The following is a 13,102-nucleotide window of genomic DNA, read 5'->3' as shown; positions in this document are numbered from 1 at the left end:
AGACTTTCCAAGTTAACTACCTACCTAGGTTGCGAGAGTTGTGACGGATACCGAAGTAAGAACTGATGAGTTTGATCATGAGGTTGGGTCTGACGAGGCACTCAAGTGCCTCCGGCTGGCAGTTTGAACTTGACAACTATCTACTATGTGATCATGATTTTCCTATTAGTACCCTCACGATCTGCAGCTACTTGTAGCCGTTCCGACAACTGACTTGTTTTCGTTTGTGTCGATAAAATCTTGATGACCGGGCTACTCATCAAAAGCATTCCGCTGAGTTGACTGGTTCAAAATCCTCCCGTCGACCGTGGAGTTTGTTGACGAGCTATTTGCCACAAACGAAGGCAAGAGATACAACGGGAAATGGCGAAAGCTATCGACCTAGAGCCCGACAAGCTACGAGGTCCGCCAACCCAACACCAACAACAACTTTTCAAGATCAAGAGCAGAAAACTACCCACTAACGACCCCCCTTCAACAACACAGAATCGTCCTCCTCGATACCACACAACTAATCCTCAAAAAACACCGACGACTTCCAAACCCTCACCTACACCCACCCACTGGAGCCACACCAACCCCATCACCGCCGTTCCCGCCGTCCCCGGCACCCCCCACCTCCCCCTCACACCGGCACCATCATCCTACACAACCCACCCCACCCCCAAACCACCAACCCAACCACCTCCAAACCATCCTCAACCACCTTCACAGCCGACGAGCAGAGCGTGCTGGCGGTGACCTTCCGCCGCGCGCAGGCGTCGCCTGCCCTACACGTACAACGCCGCCGAGTCGAGTCGGCGGGGGACGCGTCCAAGTACGGCCCGGGCCGGCTGTGGGACATGTATGTGCGTGCGGTGTTACGGCTTCGGGAGGCCGTGGGAGGGAGCGGAGTTGGGATGGGAGGGCGTCCGCGGGGGGGGGGGGTGGTTGGGTGTGTGGGGGAAGTGAGGGGGGAGTGGGAGGGGGATCGAGTGTTGCTCGGGTGGGTTTGGATCGGAGGAGGCGGCTGTGGGGGGTGGTTGGTCGTGGGGAGTGAAGTGTGCCGACGGAGTGATGGAGGCTGCGATGGTTTTCGAATTACACGATATATAGGTAGTTTTGCCAACTGCTTACTATGTCATGTCGCGGAGTCGGGAGAAGTGATTGTGTAATGTGTGAGTACGAGAACACCCGGGGCCCAAGAAGATTCTATTATCCCCCAAGCCGAAGTCACATGAGACATGGCGATGGGAAGGGTTCGGGATCGGACTTGATGGCGCGCCGCGACCATGGCATCGGGACATGGGCGCTGAAACCGGCTGACGGTATCGAAAGTTTGTGGCATCTACTGGCGGCTCACACTCCGGCTGACACTCTCGGTTAATGGGGTTCCAGACCTGGGGTCCCCAGATTGGTGTGTGGGCAACCGTTATGACTGGCTGTCGTAGCCCGTTTCATTCAAAAACTAACGGTGCGACGTCCCATCTCCTTCGACGGGTAAGGTAGAATACATTTAACTATTACAAGAGGTGCACCGCACCTCGGAATTCCCGGCCGGCAGCCCTGCTCTCCCAACCCAAACCCGATCCTGTGGTGGTGGTGATGGGACTGGTATTAAGTTGCATTCACTGGTCCAAAGTCAGCAGGGCCATGAAAGAACTTAGACAGCGAGTTGGTCGCGCACCTGTGTGGAGCCCTGCATCCAAGCCAAAGGATAGCCTTGACGCAGGTACTGGTTCCGGCGGTTCTGGTTCCAGCCCGAAATGATCATTCCCCCGGATCTCGGTTGCGGCTCGGGCTCCGGTGCTTGTGTGGGCGCATGCACGGGGGCCAGTTGGGGAGTGTCGTCCATGTCCACATCGATAGATGCAGGTGTTGAGGGAGTGGATTCGCCTAGGCTGGGAGTGGAATCGCGGGTTGACGCGTCCATGTCCCATTGGCGCGCCCTCTTCGCGACGTGCTGGTGGTAATTGGGGCCCTGCATCTCCGGCTCGTCGCGGCATCGCTTGCGGGAGTTGTCAATCTGCATGGCGAAATCCATATTTGAAAAGAGTGTGATTGGAAGGAGCGACTCGGAATGGTTCGTTTGGAATGAGTGGATGCGGTCGGTTTGCCGTGGAAGGTTTCGTGGCCAGTTTGCAGTGGTTTTGGGGTTCAGGAACGCAGACACGCAGGTTTAATTGAACACCGCGCCAAGACTCAAGGGGGCCTGCTTTTTGTTGCGTTACCTGGCCAACCCGATGACAATCGGGATAATCCCGACGGGCGTCAGCGTGCTCGGTCCCACAATTGCGAGGTTTCCTGCGGCAGGTTTGGGAGACATACCAAGGCTGGATCATGGCTGGAGAGACGCCGAATGCAATAATGTATACTTCTGTACCTAGGTACCTTATGTATTACCGAGGCACGATCACAATGCGCACGCGAATGCCCGAACTTTTCGCCGACGAGACCGTTATCCCATGGTGGCTCCCAAACGACGAAGGCCTCAACCCCCTGGTACAGAATATCCGGGCCATTGCAGACAAACGCAATGACATGGCGGTGTCGACGCAAAGAGAGAGCCTACAGCAGATCCCCCATGTCTTCTCTAATCGTTCCCCCATGGAGGCCTTTTGACGAGGAACAATCACTGGCCGAGTTTCGCCAACGAGCTAGACATTGTGTGCGAGCGGTATCTCACCCTGCACGCGCTAGAAAAATTCATTGGCAGCATGGGCCGTGATGGATGAGTCTACCTCGACAACGCCGGCGCGCTGAGGGATGAGTTCTGGAGGGCATTCGCCCGCTACGCTGGGCAGGCGTCCCACTTACAGATGAAGAGTATTCGGGTTGCGAGAAAGGCGGGTTATCTTCTCCGGTACGAAACGTTCTATAGTACTGGGTACAAGGGAGTTGTAGGGGTTGAGAACATGAGCATTGAAAAGAGACGTCTGTTACGGTCTGTATCTTGAGGTAATTCTTTAAGACGGCCGAACGCGATCCTGCTTAAGCCTTGGAGTTCCATGCCTAGCTGCAGCAATGACCGTTCTGAATTTGCAAGGCCTCCCACAACACCCGGTTATCAGGTCGCCAACCGGCCCGTCCCATGGACCCTAGTTGATGACTTCCTCCCGGTGTAGCGCGTCGAGGACGACCTCATCAATGTCGACCTCCGCGTTAACACCGCCCCCAACATCTGGAAGTCCCTTACCGTCAATGAAGACCTTATGGGGTCCCCTCAAGTCTCAGCATGTTCGTTGATAACACGATATTGTAAAACCTGAGCTTTGGTAGCGTACTTAAAGCGTGCTGGGTCACCTCTTAGTTCTATATGAACCGCCCCTACAAAAGGGATTTGATGCTAGTCCTGGCAACTCTTTTCTCACGGAACACTCAGGTCATGCCTGCGGTGGGCATGTCGGCAACGTTGTAGCGACGGACCGGAGGGCTGGTAGCCTGGTGCAAAGCCGGTTTCAGCCTGCAACAGCAAACGCGCCTCCATGTAATTAAACCTTGAACTCTTTCTCGCTAAAACTAAGTGTGGAATCAACATTTCCCATTTCAGCTACATCTCAAGCTCGGCGTTGGCAACCCCGTACGATCAAGGGGGAATACACTGTATACACACACACACGCAACCAATTTATTCCGCCCACAGAGCCTCACAGGGCTCCTTGCGGGTCCTAGGGAGCATACTCCTATTGGCCCCCTGAGCAGTTTCCGTTGTGGCTCCGTGTGGCGAGCCACACGGAGCTGTTTCCTTATTGGTGCGGTACTGAAGCGAAAGGTCAGGGGGCGGCCCGCGCATACTGCGTACAACCGTAGCGAAACATGGTGAGCAAACAAGGTAAGAGGGAACGTGACTCGGAGGAGCTCGGGCACTTCTCGAACAGGGAATTACGATATGTAATCCAGAGTCGGTTAACTCTGGATCTCCACTTGTTGATAGTGAAGGCTACTACCTAGGTACCTAGTTACTGTCAACGTTTCAAAATGGTTTATATAAACTAGACGACAGCCGTTCGTTCTCCCTTACAATTTCCACTCATTCAACGACCATTATACTCTGACTTTCTATTCTCCAAATAAACCCGCCGACAAAATGCAATTTTCCACTATCCTTGTCCTCGCCTTCGCAGGCCTTGGCCTGGCCGCGCCTGCTCCCCAGAAAAGGGGGGAGCCTACTCCGGCGCAGCTCAAGCGCATCAAGGCGCAAGAGGCGGTCGGTATGAGCTGCTCCGACCGGGGCGACGGTATCTTCGTTTGTGTCGACTTCCAGGGTGGCGATTGGTAAGCATTCACCATTGAAACAGCCCTTTTGCCTTTGGGCGATAGAAATTGCGACCTGGCCGAATATTCTTTTCTAACAATAAATAGTTTCATCACCAGGGACGGCGGAGGTAACTGCCTTTTCTAAGCGCCACGAGCCAGGTAGTTTGGGGGAACCGAGGGGATTATGCGGATTCGTCGGGCCGGTACCTCTTTCTCTTAGACCCCGGGCCTAGTCCCATGAGTCTCGACGGGTATATGCTGGTGGAAAGGTTTTGAGTATATGTACATACGGTAGTTGACTCGGGACCCTGTTACGTATCGAAATCCTAGGGTATATGTACTGATGGGAAAAGAGGCTGTCGCCTGTATTATAATTATCCAAAGCTTGCTTCCTGTGTATGTCCTTTCGCGCCGCGAAGAATAAGTACCTTACTCTGAACGTTGGAGCTCTTGCTACGTACAACGGCTCTCCAAGACCTACCTCTACCGCTCAACAAGGTATGCAGCCAAGAGTTTTACGACGAGGTCAACCACTTCGTCGCACGCCAGCACGAGCTTCACGGCTAGGATACGAAGCTGCCCTATCTACAGGACCACACACTCCCGGGCGTAGTGCTAACATACCCTAATCCCCGCTGCGTCAAACTCGCAGGGCCGGACGGCATCGCGCGCCGTCAAGTAAAGACGCCGCCGCCAGGATCGAGCACGCTCTTGGGCTCGATGATATCGCCGCGCGCCGGTTTCCGAAACAGATGTAGCCCGTCCCAGTTCTGTACCCTCGACAGCTGCACGTATAGGCTTATACGGCTGGGCCGTGTAGCCGTGCCGCTCGAGTGGACGCCTTTGAGGTTAACGAGCACGTCCGAGAACTGCTTTCCCTAGCTCTTCTGATCCGTTATGGCGAAGGCCGGTGTGTAAAGAGGTCCCGTCTTATAGGTGACCCACCGAAAACCTGGCCTGCCCCTCTATCTGGCTCCCTTGCCCCGCATTTGGCTCGGGATGGCGACCGTCTTGCTCTTGATCAGAATGGTGCCGTCGTCGGAACTGCTGAATGATGAATCGTTAGCTTTGCTTGACCCACTCCAGTTGGTTAACATGGAGGCTGTCGGCTCCTAATAAAGCCTTATAAAACTTATCTAACCAAATGCTTTCACTGGGCACGTGGTGTAATGGTACATATCGGGTTTCTCATTATCTGGCACCCCGGAGTAGCTGGTTCGATTCCAGCGGTGTCCTCTTTATTTAACCTTTGATTTTTTTAGGTCATTAAGAAATGTTTGCCCGTGAACCTAAAGGGGGAAGTCAAGTGTATACCATACATACCCCTTTTGGCTCGAGGCATTAGGTACATTTCCTGTCTATAGAACTCCCTCATTCTAAGGTACTTATTAGTGAATTAATCTTCGAAGCTTCTCAACTTGATGTTTGCTTTCCCGACCGTCGGAGTCATGCTTCATCAGAAACCAACGCCGGCTATAACACCGACCCACCCACCCGATTATTTTACAACGTGACAACCTAGGTAGGTACCTATAGGAAGTTACACCTCTGTTTGTAACTCCATCGTACACTACAGGAATCCCCTCTTGCCTCGGTTTGATATTGAATCTGTCTCTGTCTGGGCTCATTTCTTTAATCCCGAGGGGTGTCAGCGTGCTCGGTCCCACAATTGCGAGGTTTCCTACAGCAGGTATGGGAGACAGACATACCAATGCTAGATTATAGCTGGAGAGACGCCGAATGCAATAATGTATAGGTATATATTACAGAGGTACGATGTCCGGACGTCAGCAAATCTTCACGATCTCCCTGATATTGAAGTTCGGTCTACGAGCAGCAACCTCCCGTCTTTTTTTGTGGTTAAGTAGGAGGATGTGAGTGTTTGAAATCTTAGGGATGAGAGGAGTGTTTGGTTGTCGAGCGTGAGACACTCTCTTCCGATTGCAATATGCCAGTTGGTTAACATGGGACGCCGTCCGCCCCTAATAAACGCTGACAAGATTTGTCTGAGTAATTGCTTTCACAGGGCACGTGGTGTAATGGTACATATCCGGGCTCTCATTAACAGGCACCGCGGAGTAGCTGGTTCGATTCCAGCGGTGTCCATTGTTTTGAATTTTTGGTTTTTCTTTTACGTCATTAAAGGGGAGGGAATGTTTGCCCGTGGACACTAGAGGGGCAGGTTGGGTACCATGCATACCCCCTTTTGGCTCGGGGCATGGCACCTTGATCAGGAACATTTCGTGCCCATAGAACTCCCTCATCTCAAGGTACCAGTGAATTAATCTTCGAAGCTTCTCAACTCGACGTCTGCTTTTCCCACCCGGCGAGCAACAGGCACTTCGTTAGCCGAAGCGAATTGTCGTGAGACTTTCCGCTCCGGGTTTGAAGAGAGGAGAAGAAGAAGACGCGAAGAACAGAGGGGGGCGAGGATATTTGACCTGTGCGAGCCTGCAAATTTTAGATGTAGCGGGCTTGTTCATGCCTTTTCAGCATGTAAATCTGTTGTCAACCAGTTTAAAGGAGGAAGGTGTCTCCCTCAGAGTCTCCATGGTCTGCAAACCACACGCCAGCTAACAACAGCAGTCCAAACCACGGCACATGGTCTCGTCCTTCCGGGGAAATGCGGAGGGTTTGTACGAAGTACTCATTCCTTTCTAAAACATGTCGAGTAAAATCAAAGCCAAACACCCTCTTGCCTCGGTTTGATCTCGAATCTCGTTTCTGTCTGGGCTCATTTGCCTGGAGTTCAGGGTTAGGGGTATAAGCGCAAATGATGGTTCAACCAAACTGCTGCATTTGACAAGTGGTCCACATCTTTTCCATGTAACGAACGGTAAAAGGGGTTCGAGCGGCCCAGGGGTTTCGGATTCAAGCCCATCAAACTAAACTGTTGAGATGTTGATGAAGGATTCCAATGATGACCTGAGTTCACAAGCAGCCAACAAGCCTACCTAAGTATTTAATCTTTTTGGATACAGAGGCTGATGGAGACACCGACGCCGTTGCAGATTCGGCGCAAGCCAATCAATGCGAATAATTCAATTCCAGCTCCGCAACCGTCACGAACCGGCAGCCGTGATCCTCTGATTCCTCTTCAAGTTCCTGGCGTGGTCGGGAGTCACAATACGGCGCCGACCTCTACCACCACCCCACCGGGCCGGAGCTTGCCCGAATGGGGATTTGATTCTGGGGAAAAGCCGCCGCCACTCCCAACACGTCCCCGGCCGCAATTGGAGCAAGAGTTATGGCTCGACGTGCAACCTCCACCAAGACCCATCTCCCGTGGCGCAGAAGTTGCCCACCCACAGCAGCCACACTTACAAATTCCTCATGGTCACGGCCTCCGGACGCAGAAGAGCATGCCCGAGCTCTCACGGCTGGGCCCGGGCGTGCTCGCAACAGAACCGCCTCCCCCAAGCCCGTTCGATGCCCAGCCAGCAACTCCGGCCGCCACTTTCGGGCCCGGTGTCAGTGCCGGGGCCGACAAGAAGTCTACCTTTATGAAGACAGCCCTAAGTGAGGCGCGCCATTTCGCTGGGGGCTTGATCCCTCATCCGATTGAGTCGACAAAGCACTACACCATCCTCCGCCACTCACCTCCGCTGATTTTCTATCGCGGACCGGGCACCTCGGTGGAGATGACTATTTTCAGCTCCCCAGACCACCCCCTCCCCGCAGATCGCACTCTCTGGCTGCAGCAGCGGGGCTTCTCGGGAGACAGCGGGATGAAGATCAAGGCATTCTTCAACGCCACCGATAGCTGGTTGCATGTGACGCCATCGAACCAGGTCGAGAAACAACAACTTGCTGTCGACACCGACCGCGCCTGGCAGAGAGACATTGGCAAGGCTGCAAAGAAGTTACTGAAGGAGAAAGGGCCGAAAAAGGCCCACGTTGTGAGGGAGACGCATGTCATCAGGGTCCCCGAGGCTTCCGACGATGGATATTTCCGTCTCATCCTCTGCACGGGGAAGGGGGTGCCCAACGAAATGAAAGAGGGTTCATCGAGATGCAAGACGCTGTGCACTAGTCCCATTTTCCGTGTTGCCAGCACGTCTACGGACTCCAGTGTGTTTCGGGGTGCCTCTCTAAGCACAATGCCCCTGGAAATGGGAGTCTACATGGCGTCCATGGTCGCCACCACGACCGTCAACCGATACACCGCCCCGGTCCGGGACCCGGTGGAAGGCGTTATTAACAAGGTCCGTCCGGGATTCATTACCGAGACGGTCGGCGGGCTTGTGCGCGACGAGCTGAGCGAGCGATCCGCCGAACGGGATGCGGAGCGCGACCAAGCGTACTTTGCGGCCCACCAAACCCACGTTGCCCGCTCCCTCACCGTCGACCCCAATACCATTTCCCCTATTGGGCCGGACTCGGGCCCCGAACCGCCGTTCCCACTGCAGTTCCAAGGCAAAGTCGTCCCCGGCACCGGCCGCAGCCAAGCGGAGCTAGGCATACCTACTGCGAACCTCGCCGACGTCCCGGACGAGATCCGATACCGCCTCAATGGGGTCTACTTCGGCTGGGCACAGGTCCTCCCGCAAAGCAACAAAACCAGAACCAAAACTACAGACCAACCCCCCACCATCTCCGACCCGACCTGGCACGAAGCAATCATCACCGTCACACCTCACAACCCCTCCATCGCGCCCTCCGTCACCCCCAAACCGCTCGTGACAGCCCACCTCCTCAACTTCCCCCCTCCACCCTCTCCCAATAACACCAACCCCAACCCCACCACCGCCAACACCACCACCATCACACCAACACCACCAACCCTAACAAACCACACCCTCCACCTCCTCCCCCTCGGCCTCCTCCACCCCCTCCCCCCCAACTCAGCATCCACCCCGATCCCCACAAACACCAAACTCGACACCCACGCCCGCGACATCTGCCTCACCCTCGTCAGCCTCGCCCGCCCAAACTGGGCGCCCGATTCAACCGCAGTTCAGGCCGGGCTGGAACGGCAGCAGCAGGAAAAAGGGGTGGGGGAGCGGGTGGGGGAGAGGGTGCGTGGAGAGCTGCGGGCGAGGGCGGGCGGTGGTGGTGGTGGTGGTGGTGTGCTGCCGGCGGCGGTGAGGGGGGTGTCGGGGCAGATGCATCGTGTTGGGGTGAGGGTTGGGGGGTTGGGTGGGGAGAGGGATCGGGTGAGGGGGGTGGGTGGGTATTGGGTTCGGTGGTAGCTTGTATAGGGTTAGGTGGTAGGTTGTAGTTGGAGTGTGTTTGGGGGATGCTTGGAGGGTGGTGTGTTTAAGGGTGATGTTTGGGGGATGAAGTTTGGAGGTGATGAAGGTTGGTGTTGAGGGGGGGTTGGAGGGTGAGAGATTTGTGGGTTTGGAGCCGGAGGAGGGCCAAGGGGGGATGGATTGTTTATGTTGGGGTGAGCTGGATGGAGCTGTACTACTAATCTACCTACGTATGGCTTGAATCTCTTAATGGAGTGTACACTATTGCCTTTGAAGGGAAATGCTTATTCAAACGGGGGCTTCGGGTTGACCATCTCATGTTGCCATATTTTGGAATCTTACAACATTTGGTTGTCTGTGTCTTTTTGTAGTCCCGGAGTATGCTTTCTCAAAAAGTAAAAGATGCTGCTTTCTGTTGCCTCCTGTTGGTCAAACTCAATGAGAAGTGAGTGCGGGATATTATCTCACGAGCCAAGCGAACCAGGCGTAACCAGGCCCGAATTCCCGCTTCGACGTTTCCACCGTGACAGAAGCTCGCACTTTTGAAACCCCTTAGAGGTCCGGCGGCAAGCGCTGTTGATATGCACCTTGACAACGCCCCACGGCCAAGGGCAGCCGGGATCCCAGGGCCGACAGCCTTCACAGACCCACGACGACTGGAGATGTTGAAACAAAGGGGGGCTCTCCCCCTGACATGCACGTTCCAAGCCAATGACTTCATCTCTTGGGCTGAACCATGCCACATTTCCGGTTGACACTTATTATTTTGGGCACTTTCATAATCCTGGGTAGCACTCTGTCTCCTTAGCTGCATCCCGCTCGGCATGACTTCCATCTCGGCGCCACTCTGCATGTTTGGCTGGCCCCGTGGTACCGGAACCGCCATGAGTGACTCCGACTTCTCTTCTGCCTCGTTGAGAAAGGATCGACAGCTGCATCGGGCTCCAGAAATCCCATGATTTCGAGCCCAAAATAGGTTTCCGCGGACCCGGTTCACATCGAAACAAAATCCCGGAAAAGGTGAGGATTCTCGCTTGCCCTGTTGATCTCCCGATTCTTCAACCTGAGACTCCCGCGATCGGCAACAGACTTGGCATTATGGAGTCGAGTTTCGCCTCCTTGCTCCTTGAGAACCTCCCCCCGTGCCCCCCAAAAAGAAAAAGACGGTGCCAAAATTGGGACGGGACATGGCCCGCCGCCAGCCCGGTTTTTGGGACCGTAGCGCACGGTAGTGCCATTCCGCATTGCCGTCCTTGATTATCCAGCATATTAACCGACCCCAAACCCGCCAATGGACCCTACCACCAGCGCCCTATTTGGGAAGGCCTCGAGTACCCCGGACCACTTCTGGGGTGGTATTCGTGTGGGGTGTCACGCCCGATTCTGTTCACGGGGTTACCGCCGCCTCGCGCCGAGCGGCCTCGACCTGTGGGATTCGAGAACTCGATGGAAATTGGAGGACTGGCGGAGGCGGAGGCGTCACAGGCCGTTGGCGCCGTCAGCGGGATGGCGACCCGAATGTCAGGTTTCTGATCCGCTGGGAGGCAGAGCGAGCGTACCTTGATGGGGAGGGAAGCGCCGCGGGAGGCTTGGAAGATGCGACGCCAGGACGTGGTATAAATCGGTCACTGACCTCCCCAACTACCGCAGCTGGACCTTTTTGATTCTCCCATCCTCGGCAGCATACACCCCGTCAGGTCACCTCGCAACCATGAAGTCCTTCACCCTCGCCACCATGGCCGCTCTGGCCGGCAACGCCGCTGCCCACGCCACCTTCCAGCAACTCTGGGTTGACGGCGTCGACTTCGGCAGCCAGTGCGCCCGTGTCCCCTCTTCCAACTCCCCCGTCACCGACGTGAGCGGCACCGGTGTCCGTTGCAATGTCGGCACCACCCGCCCTACCGCCAAGTGCCCCGTCCCGGCCGGTTCCACCGTCACCGTCGAGATGCACCAGGTACGTTAAATCAGACACACACGCCTCCCAATACCCTCCGGGGCCACAATCACAATCTAACAGGCACTAGCAAAACGGTGACCGCTCCTGCAGCAACGAGGCCATCGGCGGGGCCCACTACGGTCCCGTGATGGTCTACATGTCCAAGGTCGCCGACGCCGTCTCGGCCGACGGCTCGTCGGGCTGGTTCAAGATCTTCGAGGACGGCTGGGCCAAGAACCCCAGCGGCGGCTCCGGCGACGACGACTTCTGGGGCAACAAGGACCTCAACGAATGCTGCGGGCGCATGGACGTCAAGATCCCCTCGGACATCGCGGCCGGCGACTACCTCCTCCGCGCCGAGACCATCGCCCTGCACACGGCGGGCGGCGCCGGCGGTGCGCAGCTGTACATGTCGTGCTACCAGATCACCGTCTCGGGCGGCGGCAGCGCCAGCCCGGCGACGGTCTCCTTCCCCGGCGCGTACAAGTCGACCGACCCGGGCATCCTGGTCAACATCCACGCGGCCCTGTCCGGCTACACCGTGCCCGGCCCGGCCGTCTACTCGGGCGGCTCCACCAAGGCCGCCGGCAGCCCCTGCACCGGCTGCGAGGCCACCTGCAAGGTCGGCTCCGGCCCCAGCCCCACCCTCACCCAGGGCCAGCCCACCTCCTCGGCCACCCCGGCTCCTGGTGGCGGCGGCGGTGACAACGGCGGCTGCCAGTCCCAGAAGTACCAGCAGTGCGGCGGTACCGGCTACACCGGCTGCACCAACTGCGCTGTAAGTTGACCTTTTACCCAAAAAACAAAGAATAACATGCTAACTGTCATGTTTAGTCTGGCTCGACCTGCAGCGCCGTCTCGGCTCCTCACTACTACCAGTGCCTGTAAAGGGTACGATAGGGTTTATAGAAGGATACCGCATCTAGTGGTGGGTTGGTTAAACAAGCCTCTTGTCACACAAGCATTCATGTATATAGTTGATCATTGCCGACTGTGAATACAACATCCATCAATTGGACTCAGCTTTTGTTCCCCGGCGTGTGATGTGTTAATATGTCAAGCTTCCCTACACGGAATTAAGTACTTCGTAGCTCCCTCGATTTGAATTCTACAAGTGTGCTGGGGCTGGTTCAAGAATTCATAGGATCATTCAAGGAAAAGGGGTAATGAGGGGTAGAAAGGGCACGCATTTAGAATTGGAGGCATGTAAAAGAAGGAGAATATAATGTAAATGGGAAGAATGGGGTTAATCTATAGAGGTCATTTTAACCCGTAGAGTTGTGATAGTGTGACTGTTGGGGAGTGAGAGCGGGAGGAAGGGGGGAGACTTTCGAAACGTGGATCTTGTGTTTGCCCCTACTTAAGAATCTTGTTGGGCTGTCCTATCACATCGGCTCAATGGTCTAGTGGTATGATTCGCGCTTCGGGTTTCCACCCTGATTTGAAAACAAATCATGTGCGAGGTCTCGGGTTCGATCCCCGATTGAGCCCCTTCCCTTTTGCACCATTTTCCTCTGTTTTGCACAGGAAGAACATGGTGCTTTCTTTTTAGCCTTCTTTATTTTAACGGATGCACACTATGGGGTCGATGGTCGAAGTAGGTTCATGCCTGCTTAGCAACACCAATGTCAGGAGGCTAAGAATGTTCGTTCATCTTTCGCAAAATGTTTCATCTTGTGAATTGTTCGACCTCATCAAAAGGGCATCGTCATTGACCATCATTCCAAACGGGTTA

General features: G+C 55.3%; 5 protein-coding genes and 3 non-coding genes across 8 annotated transcripts; 7 read left to right on the top strand and 1 right to left on the bottom strand.

The window, feature by feature from the left end:
* Nucleotides 1–1,400: 1,400 nt before the first annotated feature.
* Nucleotides 1,401–2,023, bottom strand: B0H64DRAFT_340915 (uncharacterized protein; the record flags this gene model as incomplete). The annotated part of the gene is made up of 2 exons (XM_062801238.1): nucleotides 1,401–1,610; nucleotides 1,667–2,023. 2 exons carry the CDS (start codon nucleotides 2,021–2,023, stop codon nucleotides 1,608–1,610), a joined length of 360 nt encoding a protein of 119 aa, XP_062658960.1. The 3' UTR covers nucleotides 1,401–1,607.
* A 205-nt stretch (nucleotides 2,024–2,228) lies between these two features.
* On the top strand, nucleotides 2,229–2,637 carry B0H64DRAFT_395279 (uncharacterized protein). The gene has a single exon (XM_062803756.1). The coding sequence runs from the start codon at nucleotides 2,320–2,322 to the stop codon at nucleotides 2,599–2,601; it is 282 nt and encodes a 93-aa protein (XP_062658959.1). The 5' UTR covers nucleotides 2,229–2,319; the 3' UTR covers nucleotides 2,602–2,637.
* A 1,304-nt stretch (nucleotides 2,638–3,941) lies between these two features.
* On the top strand, nucleotides 3,942–4,631 carry B0H64DRAFT_474402 (uncharacterized protein). The gene is made up of 2 exons (XM_062808052.1): nucleotides 3,942–4,254; nucleotides 4,342–4,631. The coding sequence occupies exons 1-2, from the start codon at nucleotides 4,067–4,069 to the stop codon at nucleotides 4,379–4,381; spliced, it is 228 nt and encodes a 75-aa protein (XP_062658958.1). The 5' UTR covers nucleotides 3,942–4,066; the 3' UTR covers nucleotides 4,382–4,631.
* A 760-nt stretch (nucleotides 4,632–5,391) lies between these two features.
* B0H64DRAFT_t91 lies at nucleotides 5,392–5,472 on the top strand. Its single transcript has one exon. It is a non-coding gene; the product is annotated as a tRNA-Arg (tRNA).
* A 789-nt stretch (nucleotides 5,473–6,261) lies between these two features.
* On the top strand, nucleotides 6,262–6,342 carry B0H64DRAFT_t92. Its single transcript has one exon. It is a non-coding gene; the product is annotated as a tRNA-Glu (tRNA).
* A 732-nt stretch (nucleotides 6,343–7,074) lies between these two features.
* On the top strand, nucleotides 7,075–10,093 carry B0H64DRAFT_432183 (uncharacterized protein). The gene is made up of 2 exons (XM_062806002.1): nucleotides 7,075–9,320; nucleotides 9,803–10,093. The coding sequence occupies exons 1-2, from the start codon at nucleotides 7,224–7,226 to the stop codon at nucleotides 9,878–9,880; spliced, it is 2,175 nt and encodes a 724-aa protein (XP_062658957.1). The 5' UTR covers nucleotides 7,075–7,223; the 3' UTR covers nucleotides 9,881–10,093.
* Nucleotides 10,094–10,787: 694 nt separating this feature from the next.
* On the top strand, nucleotides 10,788–12,391 carry B0H64DRAFT_395274 (glycosyl hydrolase family 61-domain-containing protein). Its single transcript, XM_062803755.1, has 3 exons — nucleotides 10,788–11,385; nucleotides 11,456–12,145; nucleotides 12,202–12,391. Exons 1-3 carry the CDS (start codon nucleotides 11,143–11,145, stop codon nucleotides 12,253–12,255), a joined length of 987 nt encoding a protein of 328 aa, XP_062658956.1. The 5' UTR covers nucleotides 10,788–11,142; the 3' UTR covers nucleotides 12,256–12,391.
* A 368-nt stretch (nucleotides 12,392–12,759) lies between these two features.
* On the top strand, nucleotides 12,760–12,858 carry B0H64DRAFT_t93. Its single transcript has one exon. It is a non-coding gene; the product is annotated as a tRNA-Pro (tRNA).
* Nucleotides 12,859–13,102: the final 244 nt, after the last annotated feature.

The sequence above is a fragment of the Chaetomium fimeti genome, assembly GCF_033439085.1.
Source record: "Chaetomium fimeti strain CBS 168.71 chromosome Unknown B0H64scaffold_4, whole genome shotgun sequence".
NCBI classification, from domain to species: domain Eukaryota; kingdom Fungi; phylum Ascomycota; class Sordariomycetes; order Sordariales; family Chaetomiaceae; genus Chaetomium; species Chaetomium fimeti.
Note: the sequence above shows the minus strand (reverse complement) of the source record. Positions and strands in the feature narration are given on the sequence as shown.